This window comes from Dryobates pubescens, chromosome 3 (assembly GCF_014839835.1).
Source record: "Dryobates pubescens isolate bDryPub1 chromosome 3, bDryPub1.pri, whole genome shotgun sequence".
In the NCBI taxonomy this organism is placed as follows: Eukaryota; Metazoa; Chordata; class Aves; order Piciformes; family Picidae; genus Dryobates; species Dryobates pubescens.
In genome coordinates this window covers 39,794,010-39,812,789 of record NC_071614.1, presented here as the reverse complement: position 1 = coordinate 39,812,789, position 18,780 = coordinate 39,794,010, and the positions used below count along the sequence as shown (strand labels likewise).

The window sequence follows — 18,780 nt, the reverse complement described above, 5'->3', positions numbered from 1 at the left end:
CAGTCGCTATGCTGATGTGAGCTGGGGTTTTGTTGAGCTGAGTTTGCAGCAAGAATTTAACCACTGGCATTTGAATAACTCCTCCCATTTTGAACCTCAAGTTCCTTCAAGCTGCCGAATGTAATTTTTAATTGCTGCACACCATCAGTCCTTTCCCTGGTGAGGAATGGGTAGTGGGGCTTAAGTATTTTTATCTCGGTTTGATTCTCACCATTGTTTCACTTCTGCTGTTGAATCTAATCCCAATTCTGAATCTAGCTACCACAGCTGTTCTGCTGCCTGCTCTGTTCTCTGCTTACACTTGTGGTCCCAGAAAAGCTTCTCTGGGATGTTATGTGGAATTAATGGGATGTGGAGGTGATGCTAGCTGCATCCCTTTCACTGACAAGCTCTTTTACTGGATGCCTTGAATTTGTGGTAAAGTGCTAGTGTTACATGTTCTGAGCATCAGTGTTTACAGGGTGAGTTCCTTTTGTTGCCACACTCTTTACAGCACCAAATTGTTTCCTAAGCTGCAATAAACTGTTATGAGAGTCTGCAATTAAGCTTCTGATCCTGCCAAATTGCACTCACTTTAATTAAATGAGGAAACTGTATATCTCTTTTTCCACTCACTCTTGATACTAATTTTCAAAGGTTTCACACTTCTTGCCTCTTATAAGCAACTGTGCATATATTTTTTTGGTATTGTTGCAAGTACATATGATCAGTTAAGTCAAATATATATATATATTTAGGTAGTAGTTGATAGCAAACTAGTAAAGTATTTTCAAGTCCTGTGTACAATCAGAGATTCTGAAAATATAGACTTGTAGTTGTCTCCTTATTTAATCTGCTTAGGATAGTAAATAAATATTGTAATAACTTTATATTTGAAACAGACTGCTATGTATCTGCATCCTGTATTTCACAGTGTTTATAAGCACTTTTCATAGAATGGAAATAGCAGTAAATTGAAATGTTCCAGGGTTTTAAAATATTCTTATCAGCGGCATTAAACTCTCCTTTAATCTGTTACATTTAGGTCAACATAATAAGTTTCTGATACTTGAAAAAAAAAAATGAAAAATTAGAGTGCCAAAATCAAAATCTGAAAAGTCCTTCTAAAATCCTTGCCTACAGAAAAAGTCTCTTCTAATTTAATTAAAAGTATGATTTTATCCTGATGTGAACTGTAGAGAAGCATTTGTGAAGATTTTCAGTTCAATTTACAGCAGGATGATTTCTTCTTTAGCTTCAGTTGCTTACAAAATTTTTAAATGACACAGAAAAAACCTATTTTTTTAACTTGTGCAAGACTGTCCAAATGCCTATGGTGTAATTATCCAATTTTAAGCCTGATTGATTTTATATACTGGTGCTTCTTGTAAATCCTGTTTGTTTAGACACTATTAATCATGCTTGCCTGTAGCAAAAGTCTTTGAAAAGGTAGGAAAAATTGTTTGGTTTTGATAATAGCTTGTTCTCAAAAGGATTGAAAATTCTGTAGAGGAAAATAGTGGCTTCAAATAGCCTGGTTTTCAGAAAGAAGGAATCCTTGTAGCACCTCAGACTGCAGAGGAATAATCTCATGGCTGCTTCTCCTTTGTTCATTTGAATGCCGTGGACATTTAGAGCCAAAGTTTAGATTCCTTTGACTTATTTTTACTCCCAAATCTTCTGATTCAACATCTTTTAGAGGCTTCTATCAGGCTTCAGTTCTACAGTTGGTCTTTATGGAAGCAGGAAATTGGCGTTGTAGATCACTGAAGAAACCTAGTATAGAAGAAACACATGAAGCAAGGGATCTGCAGATCTGAAAGCAATTACCAACAAAAATTCAATAGTAAAAATCATATAAACACTTAGATACTTTTTTTTAAAATATAAGACCTTTTATATAAGATGTTTTAAGCATTCATTTTTTAACTTAAAGAAGCTTGTGCTAGCCATCTGCAACCATGGCAAAGAATGAATGGCCATAGAGATTGCGCTATGACTTCTTTGCCAAGGGCCATGTTTTCACCTGATTTGTGTCAGAATAAACTTAAAACAAAGCCAAAAACAATAAAATACAAAAAACACCCCCACCTGTGGTAGGTTGAGAGAGGGCCTAGCTCTCTGTCCCCCACAGAGTGAGAAACCACAGCTAACTCAGTCGGAGAAAGCAGACTATATTTACAAGCATATATGGAAAGCAGGTTATATATAACACAATATATACAGGTATTTACAATATATACACAGAAATATACAGCAAAGAGAAATAACACAACAAAAATCCCTCCCCGGGGAGGGATTCCCTCCCTGTAACCCCCTCTCTCCCCCCCTACCTCCCTTTTTTCCCAAAAAGGGGTTAGAGAGAAAGAAAGGCAAGTTATTAAGGAAGAGTTGTTAGTAAGCTTCAAAAGCACATGCAGGATTAGTTTTTGCTTATCTCACGGCCAGCTCCAGCTAGTTCGCGGAGAAGCAGGCAGGGAGAACAGGCTGAAACCCAAACTCCCCACACTCCCAAACCAAACTGAGAAAAAATTCCAACTGCCCTACAATTTAAAGTTGCATTTTGTCCATCCACCAATGAAATTCGTTTAGAATATCAGAATGTTTTTGTTCTAGTACCGAAAACATTTAGCCAGTGTCCCAGTACTGTTTGTTTCTTAAAGGCACAGCCTCAAACGGTCACACCACCGAACTAGTGGCTTGTCTGAATACAAGCAGAAGGGCTGATGTGTAATGCCATGGGTTAATTGTTTAGGTGGTGTTGGATTGGTTGATGGGTTGGACGCGATGATCTTGAAGGTCTCTTCCAACCTGGTTTATTCTATGTATTCTATGTAATGTAATGTGTATATTGGTCATTGGAATCACAGTAATAGTTAAACCTTCTAGTCAGGATCATGGTCTTGTACAGTGTACATAAAGCAAGAGAAAAGGAGAATTGTTTTTAAGTATGCTGTTTAGACTTCTTGTACTAAGCACACAGACTGTTTGCTGAGAAACTTCAGTAATGCAGTGAACCCCAGAGGTTTTACCAGCTTACATCCCGGAAGTGCTACCCTATTTTAATGTTTTCTGTCAAATAAATGAACTGGTCCAGATGAGGACCACATAAGAACTCCATTTAACGAGTTCCAGTTTAAGTTATCTCTTTCAAGATTGCATTAATCATGTTTGAAGTTTGAATCTGTTCAGCAACTCAGAAGTAGGTAAATGTTTCCTAGCTTTTAAGAGCTAAAATTCAGCTTGATGGAACCTGACAGCCCTATCAAATTGAATTCTGGGTTGCTTAATTCATTTTAAGAAACTTTAAAGGTTCTGCAGAAACCTTTGAAAGTTTACCAGTATGAAACAACTTTGACAAAGGCATACTAAGGGTGAAAGCCAAAGTCTGCATGAACTCTGGATTCAAACAGCGAAAGAACTCAATGTTATGGAAATCCAGTGATTCAGAATGCAACATCTGAGTTTATGCACGTGATTTTTTGAATCTGTATGCTTTCTTCAAGTGAAGCTTTAAAGCATGGCTAAAATTCAAACCTCAGGCTCAAGAAAAAAGACTTTCTGGAATTCATGTAGCATGCATTTGTTCAGTAAAATAAATATAAACTAATTCTTCCTTTGTGTTTTCTGTGACTTTGCGTAGCAGTTCAAATACCAGCTAATGATTTTACTTTGCATTATAATTTAGTTTATTCTGTGATGGTTACAATAATCTTTGCAAATGTAGAAAACATCATACTTTTTTTTGATGACTAATGTCATTCCACTAGTAGAAATTCCACTGATGGCCATACCAGTGACTTCTGTCTGGTGCTGTAGGCTGGTGTTTGGGAGTGTTTGGGGTGGGTTAACATTTCTTCCCAAGAGGCCAGCATTACTTCCTCTTTTCCTTTTTCCTTAGGCATTTCTTTGGCTTCATGGAGAGGTGGAAGGGTCTCTCCATAGTGTGACCTCAAACCGTCTCACTGTAATGTTAGCCGTTACTTAAACATACACCATGGGGATATTCCATTTGCTGTCAATCCTGTCCATTCCTGGTGGTATGGGGATGTCAGGCTGCTGCTGGAAGACTGCACTAATCTGCTGATACTAGGGAATCCAGAAAGTGTTTGAAAGGGCAGGTGAGGAGTAGCAAAGAAAAACATTTTATGAATGCAAAAAAAGTCTGTCTGTCCCCAGTGTGGAATTAAGCTCAGGTTTAGCATGAGGTAGAGGTCCCCAGAGCTGGCACCTGTGGAAACAAGGACTGAGACAATGTATTTTTAATATTATTTTTTTTTTAAATGTGCAGTTGTATCTTTCCTCAGTGACATTGCTCTGTATTCTCTTCCATTATTATTCTAGGTGTCCCACTCCTGGATGTGATGGCTCTGGGCATATTACTGGAAATTATGCTTCTCATCGAAGGTAGGTAAAGGGAAGGTTCTGTTCTTTAAATCAAACAACTGAAGGGCTAGAAAGGATCTCAACGGACCTCTCTTCGCTCTCTCAATATTGAGGTAGGCTTCAGTACTGTATGTAGACAAGTGTTGGTCTAACTAATACTGCTTATCGATGAGTAACATTTCTCAGCTTCAGCATGGCTCACTACCCACATAGGTAGGAAGATTTTTGCTAATGTCTAGCAAAGTCTTTGCAGCAAATTAATTCCATTTTGCTACATTTTCTATTATCCCAGGGAAGCAATTCAACATTCATAAGTTTTTTCCTGCTTTACATTCTTAATGACTTACCTCTTCTCACAGTCTTAACCTTTTCTGGACTTAAATCCTATTCCTGCATTTTCTTCTCCACAAATTATATTTCCTGATTGTTTCTGTCAATCTATTCCAGACTACCTCTGTATTTCCTGAATTGTAAAATTGGGCCCCATTCTTTACCTCCTTTCCCAGCTGAAGACTTACCAGCTTTAATCAAAGGGATAAAGTGCCTCTTTGATTTAATACACACCAGTCTCATTAGCACATTTCAGAATAAGCCCTGGCTTCTTTTAAATTGCAACACATTGTACAATACTATGTCAAGCTAGAAGAATGGAAGGTGAAATTTATGTATGAAAGTTTTTAACCACAAGTGCTTGAACTGTAACTTAAAATATTACTGTGCTCCTTACCAAGAACCAAAGAAACTTCACATTCACTAATTAGGGTATGGTTAGCAACCCCAAAATCAATTATGGTGGCACCACTGTAGAGGTGCTACACAAGTCCTGTGTAATTAGCAATTCCCCTGTGGCTGTTTGAGACCTATAAATCACCAGAGAATAACTGCACTCTATTTTGTAAATACCTATCCACTGTTAAATCAAAGAACACCTCTCTTTACTCCCATGTGTAATACTGGTGTTACCCCATAGTCACACCTTTGTGTCTGGACATTTGCTTGCTTCACCAGTGCCCTGTAGTTTTGCAATTGGCTATGACTAGCCATATACAACTTCCCAGTTTTAATATATTCTCAGTGAAAGCATAAACAGTTTAAAGTCAAAACATAAACAGCAGAGAGATTTGGACTGTGCCACACCTGTAAAAATTAAAGACCACAATAACAATTTCTGCAATGCACAATTAAACATCAGAAGTACAAACAACATCAAAAAGAAGATGTAAATATTTTAAAAGCATTTGCATTATACATAGAATACATATACATATACATATACATATACATGTGCAAAAGGGATTTAAGGTCAGATTTAGATCAACATTTAACTATATGAGGATTTATCAGCTCACACCTCTACCAGCACTATGCTTGGGGCAGTTATTGCCCTGACTTTCCTATTTCAGGAATGTTCATGTATTTGATCATCTATTTGACCAGAAACAGGCAGGACAGTGAAGATGCATAAGGCATTGTGTCACAAACAAGAAACCTCATAGCTGGCAAGGTTAGCAGGGAAGAATCACTGCATGTTGGCTCATTTTTGTAACCCTTTCCCTGGGCATTATCTCCTGACCACTGCAGGACCAGACCTTGAACTGGATGGTGTTACCTCCACTTGTAAATTCTTACGTTCTTGTATTTTTGCAGATGAGTGGACCAAGTTTTGCTATGGTTTCACAGTATACTCAGAGCACATAAAGATACAAAAAGTAATTCTGCAAAACTTACATTACCTGGAATTTGTCCACTCCATTGGAATTTAAGCTATTCAACCTTTTGAAATGCCACCATGTCTGTATTGACCATATATAACTCCTTTGTTTCTCTCTCAAAAGACCTCCTCTGTCAGGGTCCTTGGCTGCCTGTAGGCATAGAGGCACTGACACTGAAGAACTAATGTCTTCTTTGGTTAAAACCACTGATTTTCCCAAGATTCTTGTCACATTTGCATGAGGCCAGCTGCACACTGTTCAAATCACGTTGAGGTCATTTCTGAGGTGGTGAGGCTGACACAACACACACTCTTTAAAAGGGAAGGAAACCAGTAGCCTAAATCTGGGCTGTTAAGTATGGAGGACTCCACAGTACGTTCACAGTTAAGCCTTCTAATTCCCACACTGGAAATTAACATTTACCTCTGCTTGTATCCGAATTATCTATTTTGTTTGCATTTGATACCATCACTTACAATTCTTTCAGTTTCAGAAGGAGAAGAGTGACAAATTCTTCTCCTAAATGGCTGCCAACATGCCTAGCTATCATCTATATTTAAAATGGCTGCTCCACAGCAAGAACACGTGAAGGCAGATTTAATTCTGCCGTAAATCTCTGCAATTCCACACACCCAGTCAACGTATGCTAGAAGTTACATCAGCATATACCACTGATGAATTTCCCTTGTCTTTTATTTTCATATATAAGCAATAAAACTGAAATAAAAATGAAGTACTACGTTTAGTTTGTAATAGCTTTTGGTTATTACAGGAAAAACATAATTAAAGAAAGGCTCGTCCTTGACATACATTTTCTTGGTGAATCTGTTTTCAGAGGAAAAATGAATTAATCATAATTTCAGAAGTTGTCTGTTGGGAATGTCTATTTAGAGGACCTAAAAGGTCTTCAAATTTCTAGTAAATCAAAGTACCAGAATAGAAAGATCTACTGAAAAAAAAGATAATACAACACAATACCAATAAGTAGGTGATAATTAAATTGATATAATCTGTAGAAAGCATTAAAGCATTTATCAAGGCAGAAATTCTTTATTCAGATTTTGTTCTGAAAATGTCATTGTCCACAAGCATACCTATCTGTACATCTACTAAAAAAAAATGTTGCTTTCTGAGAAATTCTAGTAGCTATTTCATTTTACAATGCAAAAATTGATTATTCACATATGGTAGGTAGAGTTGGTCTTAAAGATAAGCTAGAGCTATCTGTACTTCCTGTCCACTTCTCTTTCTCCAGTCCAGGTTGTATGGGGACCAATAAGCTAACCTGTTCCCAAACTGTCTCTGTGCCCCACAGCCTGCTTTCTCTTGTTCTAAATCCCTCAGACTCCATTCTTTCTTCCTCTGTCTTCTTACAGATTATCACAGATAACACAAATATTATTATTACAGGTTACATAGATATTATTATTTTTGAAGAAGACTGTTTCTGAGTGGCACAAGCTCTCTGAGGTTTAGTTTGTAAACAAAGAACTATGTAACTCTGGTATGCCCTAAGCAAGTTGGAACAAACAGCAACTTGCTTTGAAAAGGAACATAATCAATTGCATTTAAAGTAGAAAATGAAATAGGATGAGATCACAGGTTCAAGCATCAGAGCTGAGATGCCTACACTATGAGATTGTTAGCATGTCCCCTGCCATGGTACTGACCCTGTGTGGCTGAAACTCTCCTGGTAAATTTTCAAATATGATTTGAGGCACAGCAGAGGTCCAGATCATGATAAGCAATATGGCTGTAGCCATCCTGTGTTACAGAGGCAGGGAGTTTAGTTGCACAGATATGAGCTTGCTGGTCTTGTGTCAAAACAGCAGTTCTAGGGCCCTTTCACTTCCCACTATAGATGTATCCATGCCTACACTAAGTTACTGGGTAATATGCTATGTCAAATAGTTTATGCTCCAATAATTTCCTCCCTCTTACTTGTTTCTGACTTTGCAGCATGTGAACTCTTTTTTACTATTCTTCATTTACCAACACAGAATTCTGTCTGTGATTACATCACCTTCTTGTTCCTCACATTCTTGACAAAATAACTGGAAATTTTACTGCCACAAAATCTCTTCATCATAAACAGGACCTACTATAGAACACTGAAGTACTTTTTGTCATGCCAAACCCAAAATTTTAACCTTCTATTTTGTTTCTTTGTGGATTTTTTTTCTTTGGTGAAACTGATTGGTCTCTCATCTCAATACTTTGGAAATTGTTCTGCTGATGGATTTCTTTTTGAATGTTGATATGTTAAGAAGAAAGTAACAAGCAATAGAGGATGAAGCATGATTTTTTGGCAGACATATTTATGTTCTCAGCAACTACTTAGAAGAATCTTTACATATCTATTAAATTGTCAACTTGACAAAATGTTTTTTATAATGAATTCTATATATGGAAGGGGAAAGCTGAGCTTATAAAATCCTGGAATAGATAAATCTTTTTCCATCTTGTGTAGTTAAAAACAATATTCTCAGTCTCTAGTTCAATGCAGTATTGCTTAGCGTAACATACAGCTTTGTCTTTTAGTCTGGGCAAGTTCTGAGTACTTAAACATTTCCTCAGGAGCACATAGCACAGCTCTGAGCTCTCTCATGTTTTCATTCAGCCATTTTATAGGATTCTTATGTGGTGACTGAGAAGGTTTTATATTGTTTCTAATGTGCTCCTCAGAGAAATCTTTAGTCTTACCAAGAGATCCAAAGACTCATATTTCCTGAGCCTATTCTTCCTTCCCTCTCCGACACAGAGAGGATGTAATGTCTCTCAGCCTTGAAATGCCAGCTTCTATTCCTTTCAAAGCTGTCACTGCTGCTGCTGAGTCAGCTGCAGGGATTATTAGGCAGAGAGTTTAAGAGCTGCTTTCCCTAGCTCCTTGGGGACTGTCTGTGTGTGTGGTCTGCACAGCACCCGCAGTCCTGTCCTCCTTCACAGACTGAGATACACGGATTCCCTCTCGTGGTTGCATACTGCAGCTCTCCTTCTTTCATCCACTTCAGCTTTGATGTTGGAGACTGAATGGAATTACCTATTCTGCCAGTTTTTCAGACAGAAAGTGCATCCCTTGTAAACTATGTTCAAGGAGGAGACATTGCATTTTAAAATGTTTTCTTTCACTCAGTCTTTCAGGCTGCCCACGAGCAAAGAAAAGTGGAATCAGGATAGCACAAAGCAAGGAAGACAAAGAAGACCAAGAGCCAATTAGGTGAGAATAAATGCTGCCAAAGGGCCTTCCTGTGTTTTATAAGGTCACATATATCATAAGGATTTTGTTAAGACATAAATGTTCTTGTATGATGTTACCCAAGAGCAGATGGCCATGCTGATTTCTATGAGTGAACTGCAAATCAAGGACTTTTGCTGATTTATGCATCAAAGGATACAGTATTCAGACAAAAATACAATCTTCTATACTTTAGAAACAGCTTTAAATATGGGGGGTTTTGTATGGAATTGAAAAATTACTTAGATTTTTATCTCCTAAAAACACCTTAAACATTTTCATACAATAGACATGTTAACATTTTAGCATGTACGATTATACATGCTAAATAAAGTCATTGTGGGAATAGAGAACAGACTATTTCTATGAAATTGCTGCAACAAATCTGTTTATACAGTTTGCAAAAGGAACAAATACCTACCTATGGGTCTTAATTTCATCTTGCAAGGTGCTCTGATATCAGTGGCCTCTGAACATCATGGGTTTAGTGACTGCTTCAGCTGTTCAGGACTGGCTTCTCAGTGGAGAGTTGCAGCAATATTTTTGTGTAGAACCTTGTTTTGACATGTTGTGTAGTAGCATACTGAAAAACAAAATGTCCTTTTCTTTAAACATTTCACTTTGAAGACTCTAACCTGTTCCTTCTAACCCTGGTTATTTGTTTTTTGGAAGTATATAGGGCAAATGTGGGAATTCCCAAGTAAAGGAAACATGAATATGGAAGTGCCTTCGTTGCTCTCCCTAGGCTGTAGCCCATAGTTTCTTACAATCCATTCTATTCAGAGAGTGGTTAAAGGTGCTCAGCATTTCTGATGAGTGGATCTCAGTAGCCAACATTTTAGTTCCAGTATGATATTGGCTGTAATGAACACCTGAAATTCAAATGTAGATCTTAGTCCTTTTTTTCTTTTTTGCAATTACACAGTATCAACAGCTGTGACTTTATCTACTGGATAACTTCATTTCAGCCTACCACATACTTTTAAAGTTATTTTTATATCCATATTTTTGCATATTTGCAAAGTTCTACTTGTTGTTTTACCCACTAAATCGTTATCTTGACTTTTTTTGAGACCACAGTGCATGATTGTTCTTTTCTTTTCATGTCGGGTTTATTTTGACTTTGTTGTAGAGGCTACCAGGTATATGATGGCAAGACAATAAAGTTTATCTCATCTATCTGCTATCCAGATGTCCAGTTCCTGGTTGTGATGGTCAGGGTCATATAACTGGAAAATATGCATCCCATCGCAGTGCGTCAGGGTGTCCTCTAGCTGCCAAAAGGCAAAAGGATGGGTACCTAAATGGCTCACAGTTCTCTTGGAAATCTGTGAAGACGGAAGGAATGTCATGTCCAACCCCAGGATGTGATGGCTCAGGACATGTCAGTGGTAGTTTTCTTACTCATCGTAGGTGAGTAACTATGGCTTCTATTTTTCACTTACACTTCTTCCTTAAATTAGATAAGCAAGATTTGAAATACAGCTTTTTGTCATGGTATTTCTCTGTTTTCTTCTCAATTTCATTACTACTTGGAAAAATAATCTCCCTACATATATCTGCAGATAACAAGAAGTCAAGACACATGATTTTTTTGATGCAAGTCCTTGCAGATAGAGACCTGATTCTGATTCTATAATGCACAGAAATTTTTAGGGGGAAAAAAGTGTGGATGACAATAACTGTAAATCTGCTGCTATTGAGTGACTCTGGACATATTGTCTTAAGATAGAATTTGTAACACACAACTGGATATCCCCTGTCTTCAGAGATGTCAAACACATTGTTGATTCCCAAACATCAGAGCATGGAACTGAAGGAATCAGTTCCATAAAAACAAAGTACTTTTGTTAACTTGATAATTAAAATAGTCCCTCAAAACAATGAACATAAAGCACAGGAGATTAATTAAACCTGATGGAATACAAATATTTGACAAAAGAAATACTATTTTTGTGGACTTAGCAAAAGAAAGAGAACTTCAGTGATGATATTTTTCATAGCTCCTAAGAGATTAAGAAAGAGAAAGCAAGCAGTCTGTTATGGATAGATCTTGCTGCCATTTTATGTATTAGGTTATGAGGAAGTATAGTGTTCTTTGAGCTCTGGGTGGGAATCTCATCCTGAATGTGACTGTAATGAAAATTTGTGATTATTATATAATCCCTAATCTAAAACTCTTTTCCTTCAAGTATGTCAAGTCAAGCTGATGTGCCTAGTTTGTCAACCCTTTTCCAGGCAGACTTCAGCTGAACTTGTGTACCTTTTAGTTAACTAAACCAACCACATCTTGTTTTGCAGGCCATTCTAGACAGAGGTGGAAGGTGTACTTCTTCATTCTCTTGCCTGTAACATTTTCCTTTGATTCTTTCTTTGACAGTCCTTCACATCTTAACTCAAAAGCCTTACCCTTACTGCTGCCTCTCCAGATATTGTGCACATAGTTCCTGATTATTGTTTAGGTTCAGAGGTTGGTTTCTACTCAATGTTTGTATGGTACCTACTGTGAAGTGATTCTGGTCCAAGACCCGAGGTGCTCCCTAAGAGGTCAAATGCACACAGCCTGCACTTCACGTAGGCTTTTGGGAGCATCAGATGCAAAGGCCCTGACCATTTGTGCAGATATCCACATGCAATTTAAGTTTCTGACTTTCAGTTAAATATCAGGATTAGTGTTCACATTTCAGTTCAGCTTTCTTCATAGTGCCTTAACACTTATTTAGCTCACAGAGTTCTGTCATTAAAATTCTGAAATTATTTTACCTTTATTTATATACTGATATATATATATAATTATATATGTATAATTACTGAGAGATTGCTTTCAAGAAGTATTTACATAGTATTTACATTTTTGAGAAGAAAATTATTGCAATAACTAATTTCTAAAAGAAAAGTACTGATACTAAATTTAACTGTCTTTCAAAACTAAGGACCAAATGGTACCTAATTTTTTTTTTTTTAATTAAGAACAATATTTTCATGACAAAAATAATTCAAATTTATCAGTTTGTTTTGTTTTGTGTTGTTTTTTTTTTCTTTTCTATGGATAAACCTAAATATTACATTTAGCCACAGTAGCCACAGAGCAGCCATGTGTTTTTTTGGCACCATTATCTTAATTGGAAACTGAGGCATGTAAAAGCTTACATTCTAAGACCAATTTGGAGGCAAAAAGCCCCATCATCAGTGGAAGGCACCAGAAGATGAAAGTTTGCTTAAGATGACTAACTGAAGTAGACTGATCTCAACTAATTGTCTTGGTGTAGCAAAATGAAAATATTCTAAGATTTTGTGAGCAACTTTAACAATTTCTTAGAAAAATTAGTGTGGGCTCCAGCTGTTGTTCAGACAAGTAGGGCTAGTGTCATCATATCAACCTTCATGACAGAATTATAGAATTGTTTTGTTTGGAAAAGGCCTTTCAGACCATTGAGTCCAACCATTCTCTAAGTCTACCAAGTCTGCTACTAAACCATGTCCCTCAGCACCACATATCTATGTCTTGTAAACACTTCCAGGAATGGGGATTCAGCTACCTCTCTGGAAAGCCTACTCCAGTCTTAGAAACCCTTTCAGTCAATAAGTTTCTTCTAACATCTATGCTAAACCTCCCTTGGTGCAACTTGAGGCCATTTCTTCTCATCCTATCAACTGACACCTTCTTCACTCCAACCTCCTTTCAGGGAGTTGTAAAGAGTGAGAGGTCCCCTCAGCCTATTTTTCTCCAGACTAAACAACCCTAATTCCATGAGCCACTCCTCACAAGACCTGTTCTCCAGACTTTTCACCAGCTTTTTTTGCACATCTCTGAACCTTCTCCATCACCTCAATGTCTTTCCTTCAGTGAAGGCCCCAAAACTGAACCCAGTACTCAAGGTGTGGCCTCACCAATGCTGAATACAGAGGGACAATCACTTCCCTGATCCTGCTGTTCGCACTATTCTTGATCCAGGTCAGGATGCTGTCAGCCTTCTTGGCCATCTGGGCGCATCCTGGCTCATATTAATCTGGCTGTCAATCAACACCCCCAGGTCTTTCTCAAATGGCTTTCATGCTTGTATGTGGTCAACTGAATCAGACAGCACATAAGAATGAACTTCATAACAATTCACCTGCCTTAACAATCTGACTGTAGGTGAATAAAATGCATTTACTCCTATCCACTGAGTGGAGTCAATGGATCCTTGAGAGTTGTTCACTTCTCTTGATGAAATAGAAACCTGCCTTTAATCAGTGTTTTACCCTAAATGTCACTGGGTACATCAACAGGGAGCAGGATTTTCCTGCCTGCAAATAGGTGCTTCATGCCATTTGAAGTGTTGATAGGGCATGCTAGATGGCTCTACTGGGTTGGCAAAAATGACAGAAGATTGGTGAGACACACTAGTTCTGATGATGATGGCTGAGAGCTGAACATGTTTTTCAGGTGATCTGGAATAGCACTAGCTTTGTTAAATGAATGCCTTCAGCGCTCTACAACTCTGTGGCAGTTTTCACACATAGTTCCCATGCAGACATTTAAATCTACATGTCCATACCTGGAGTTCAATCCAATGTAAATTAAAAATTATGTATTTCTTTATTCAAGGATTTAATAACTCCTCACTTTTAGTGTATCCATTTTAATAGACTGTGGTCTTCTACCTTGAACAACATTTGGCTATACAGCTATAGCTGTAAATCTCAACCACCTTCTGAAGAGAAGCCATACTATGACACTAAGATCAGGTTTATGTAAATTTTTTGCAGCTATAGTTGTGTTCAATACGCATGGGGTAAAGCAGGGTTCTGACCATTAACTGAATCAGTGAAAGCTTCTAATAAAATAGTAGTTAAAAGCCTTAATTTTCTCTGGTACAGTTCACTTCTCTCCAGCCAACTGATTTTTCTTCCCTAGTACAAATATTTTTCTATCAGCAGACTTTTCTAGGCATACATGTTAATGGTATGTGTAGTTGTCCTTAATGTGTCATTTGAGGGTTTTTTTATATTTTATCATTTGCCAACAACTGTTAATATGCTGTTATGCATGCAGCTGGAATACTCTGGAAAATAGAACAGCTCGTGAAAATGGTGCCAACTGTTGAATTAATTTTTAAAAATTGTATCTATATATCTATAGCTATAGCTGTATAATGTCGAGGTCTTTGAGGCAAAGATTTCTGCTGTTGCAGCTTGTACTTGTGGTGTCTTTCCACTGGTATCAATGGATCCTGGAGATCATAGAAGGGTTTGGGTTGAAGGGTACCTTTGAGACCAAACTCCCTGCCATAGTCAGGGACACCTTCCACTAGACCATGTTGCTCAAGGCCCTGTCCAGCCTGCTTTGACCATGTTCAGGGAGGGGCATCCACAACTTCCCTGGGTAACCTGTTCCAGTGCCTCACCACCCTTACTGTAAAGAATTTCTTCCTAATATCCAGTTTAAATCTACACTCCTCTATCTCAAAGCAATTCCCCTTTGCACTGTCACTACAAGGCCACATAAATAAGTCCCTCTCCAGCTTTCTTGTAGGCCCCCTTCAGGGATCTGGAAGGCTGCTATAAGGTCTCCCTGGAACCTTCTTTTCTCTAGGCTGAACAGCCCCAACTCTTGTAGCCTGCCCTAATAGGAAAGTGCTCCAGCCCTCTGATCATTTTTGTGGCCCTCCTCTGGAGCTGCTCCAACACTTATGTGTCCTTCTTGTGCTGGGTGATGAACCACAAGGGCTGGTAAATCAGCACTTAGTTAAAAACTTGCCCAAACTGCTATCATGTAGTCTGGAATTTAAATATACACAAATTCCAAAACACCATTCTTCTGAGGGATTTATGGTCAACAATTATATCTGTAGGGAAGAAAAGCTTGAAAAAAGCACTTTTGAAATGTTTTCCTGTCCTGTGTTGAAGTTCACATTGAAAATGGTAAAAACTTTTCAGAGAGGAAATATTTGTTGCTCTTCCATTTATCTATTTATGAAACATAAATACCATCGAACTCTAGATTTATAAGAGCCTTTAATATGCAACTCGATAAATTATTTGATTGTACCTATTTCTAGTTAAATCTCTTGTCAAGTCAGCTTTTGTCCTTTGTTTTATTTGTGGCTACAGTAAGTTCAGAGTGCCACACATGAGTCAAGGTTAATTCACTCCTAATTCTCACTGTTTTGCTTTTTCTCTGGTAGGTTTTATAAAGTTATTTGGGGTGTTTGTTGGTTTGGTTTTAATCTACCTGGCCTCTCCTTGCTATTTATTTTGCTGCCGCTCACCCCTTATTTTTTTCCTATGAGCTCTACATTGCAACTGAGCAGGAGAAAGTCATGTAACATTATGAGTATAGAAGAACTAACCAAACTCACTTCATTTACCAGTAACTACAATTGACAATGATAAACATCATCATGATGTCACTGAGAGAGGACAGACATGCAAATGTGCTGACACTGCAAGAAGGCATGGAGAGAAATGTAGTAATAATATCCATAAAGAAGAGAAATATTAAATTAATATCTTTGAGGTGAATCCCACTGTAGAATGAATTTTTTCACTTAGTAATGTTGTGATAACCCATATCTCGAGGACAAGAGGTGTTTCTGAATCACTTTCAACACCTTTGACTTCTCATCTTACTCCGCTCGTACTATATCTGTATTGGCCATGTTCCCTTCTCTGTCCCTATGGCTCCTGTTTGGTTTTTCATCTTGTAAGCTTCTCAGACCTCAGCATTTTAGGTAGCTGGTCTTCAAGTTGCTTCTCCTGAGCACTAGCAGAACAGGGGAGAGATTCTCACCACTGATACTTCCAGCAAGTAGACTTCTGGTCTGGGCCCTGCAGCCCAGAACAGAACTGAAGGCAGAGAAGACCCTCCCAAGTTGTCATACATACAAAATATATGGAGGGTCTTGCAGCCAAACACTAACTCACAGCTATGGAGCATATCCAAGTACCTGCCAGAGGTTTATAACTGCCCAATCTACATTTGTTTTGGTGAGGACAGCAGAACACATCTCTAAACTCAAAGCAATACCCCATGAAATGTCAAGATTTGCTTCAGTTTGTGGACAATTAGAGATATTCACAGAATCGTAGAATTACAGAATGACAGGGATTGGAAGGAACCTCTGGAAATCATCTAGTCCAACCCCCCTGCCAGAGCAGGTTCACCTCTTTGGGTAGCCTGGTCCAGTGTCCTACCACCCTCAGTGTAAAGAAGCAACTCCTTGTCTTTAGACAGAACTTTCTGCATTCAAGTTTGTGCCCAAACTGCACTGAAATATTTGGACATTTTTCTCTCCTTAGTAAGGACAACTTTTTTTTTTTTTTCCCCCCTTTGTTGTTTGGAAAAACCCTGCATTTGGGCAGACATCTACCATGGAATATTCCAGTCAGATCAGGTAGAATTTGACAAAAGTCAGAAGTGACTAAATGCACAGACTGATTACTTAGAGTCAGGCCCTTTGACTGAGGGTAGCTTTGCCAGCTCTTCTCATTATGAGCTGGAAGGATGAAATAGCATTTTAATCAGATGTACAGTCTAATGAACTGGATGGTTCCTAACAAAGACTTAATACAAAAGGACTTAGGAGGTTTATTTACCTTAAGAAAGTCAAGGAGAAAATAATATGAAATTCCTATTAGAAAAAGCAAACTGCACAATATAAATGCAAAACCTAATTTTGCTGTGCAGACCTGACAAATGACAGCAGCCAGTAATTTGTAGAGGTGCTTGCAATGTGACATTGCCTTGATTTCAGGCAGGTAGCAGAAGCTCTCTGGTTGTGTGACCATTTGAGGCTGTGCCTTTAAGAAAGGAACAGTGCTGGAACACTCTGGCTGAATGTTTTGGTGTAGAATGAAAACATTCAGATATTCTAAATGAATTTCATTGGTAGATAGGTAGAATGCAACTTTAAGTTTTAGTTCAGTTGGAATCTTTCTCAGTTCCTAAGCCTGTTTGTCCTCATTTCAGACACAGTCCATAAAAAAGCTGAGATGACTGCATGGTGTTTTAGATTTCAGGGGGTACAAATTTGCTTCTTAAAGTACCTTTGTCTCACTACTGTCTCGTACTTAGGGAACGGCTTCATTTTTAAGTGCCTAAGTGAGCAGGACTTGGTCACTAAATACATAATTCAAAGTTTTGGGGTGACTAAGAGCACTATCCAGAGGTATGTAGCTGGAGATATACCTTACCTATTTATATACAGGGAAGCCTCAGATATGTTTATCCTTCATAATACATGTCTTATCCAACTGACCTTGAGTCAGTGGATTAATCTGATTGGGCATTAATTTGATCATTGATTCAATTATTTGATTGATTGATCAAGATGGTTTAATGACATAAAGATCAGTGGTCATTATGAAGGAGAATACAATACAATCTTCTGTGTAAAGGCCCCAAAGCTGGCCATAGTATTCTGGGTGAGGTCTCACCAGAGCAGAACGGCAGAACCACCTCTCTCGACCTACTAGCTACACTACTTTTGATGCAGCCCAGGATGTGATTTGCCTTCTGGGCTGCAAGTGCACGTTGTTGGTTTATGTCCAGCTTCTCATCCACCGGTACCATCAAGTCCTTTTCCCTAGGGCTGCTCTCTATCACATCATTCCTGAGCCTACTGAACCTCATGAAGTTCACTGGGGCCCACTTCTCTGGCTTGTCCAGGTCAGGTTACTGCTATAAATTGTGTTGCATACTGCACTCCCCAAAGAAAAAATGAGTGATTCTTCAATAGTTGTTGCATCACTGGGCAAGGGCGAACCTCTTTCCCTGTTCAGGGATGATACAGGTCAGAGCACATTAACACCATGTGAGAAACCCACCCAGAGCCTCTTTGCTGACAAAGCAACTTCAATTAACAAACTGTGATGTAAATTTGCCGCAGGATTACTGTGCCTAGCTGAAGGGAAACTTTGGCAATGCTCTTACAACTCCAACATTTCAAAATTCATTAATTATTTTTTTTCCTGGTATATAATTATGCCCCAGGGGGATTCTTTTCAACTTGACTCTGCTTTCAGAGCCTTTTCTCTCAGTTTGGCCATGCTTACATGTCTGCAGAATTTCTGTTATTGTTTTTCTTAACCAATGTTTCTTTTATTCTTTTGTTATTGAGGGATAGTTACAATGGAGTTAGAACAGGATTCTACCCTTTAAATCTCCAATGAAAAACAAATGGCATCTTGTCTGCTGGGTATCATCGCAAGTCAAAGCTCAAGGTCCTGCATCTGGGTTGAGTTTGTCCCAGACACAAATCCATGCTGGATGCAGAGTGGGTAGAGAGTAGCTCTGAATAAAGAGACTTGGGTGTACTGACTGAGGAGAAGCTCAAAAGGAGCTGGTAATGTGTTCATGCAGTCCAGAAGGCAAATTGTCTCCTAGGCTGGATCAGGAGGAGTGTGGCCAGCAGGTCCAGAGAGGTGATTGTTCGCCTTTACTCTGCTCTTGTGAGACCTGACTTCGAATATTGTGTCCAGTTC

General features: G+C 38.3%; 1 protein-coding gene across 16 annotated transcripts in view; it reads left to right on the top strand.

The window, feature by feature from the left end:
• The window catches only part of MYT1L (myelin transcription factor 1 like), a 334,473-nt gene that overhangs the window by 301,709 nt on the left and 13,984 nt on the right, over positions 1-18,780 (top strand). For all 16 annotated transcript variants that reach the window (XM_054180000.1, XM_054179998.1, XM_054179996.1 and 13 more), the window contains 3 exons: positions 4,324-4,386; positions 9,211-9,294; positions 10,504-10,725. In XM_054180000.1, the coding sequence (XP_054035975.1) occupies positions 4,324-4,386; positions 9,211-9,294; positions 10,504-10,725 (369 nt within the window). The remainder of the gene's footprint in view (positions 1-4,323; positions 4,387-9,210; positions 9,295-10,503; positions 10,726-18,780) is intronic.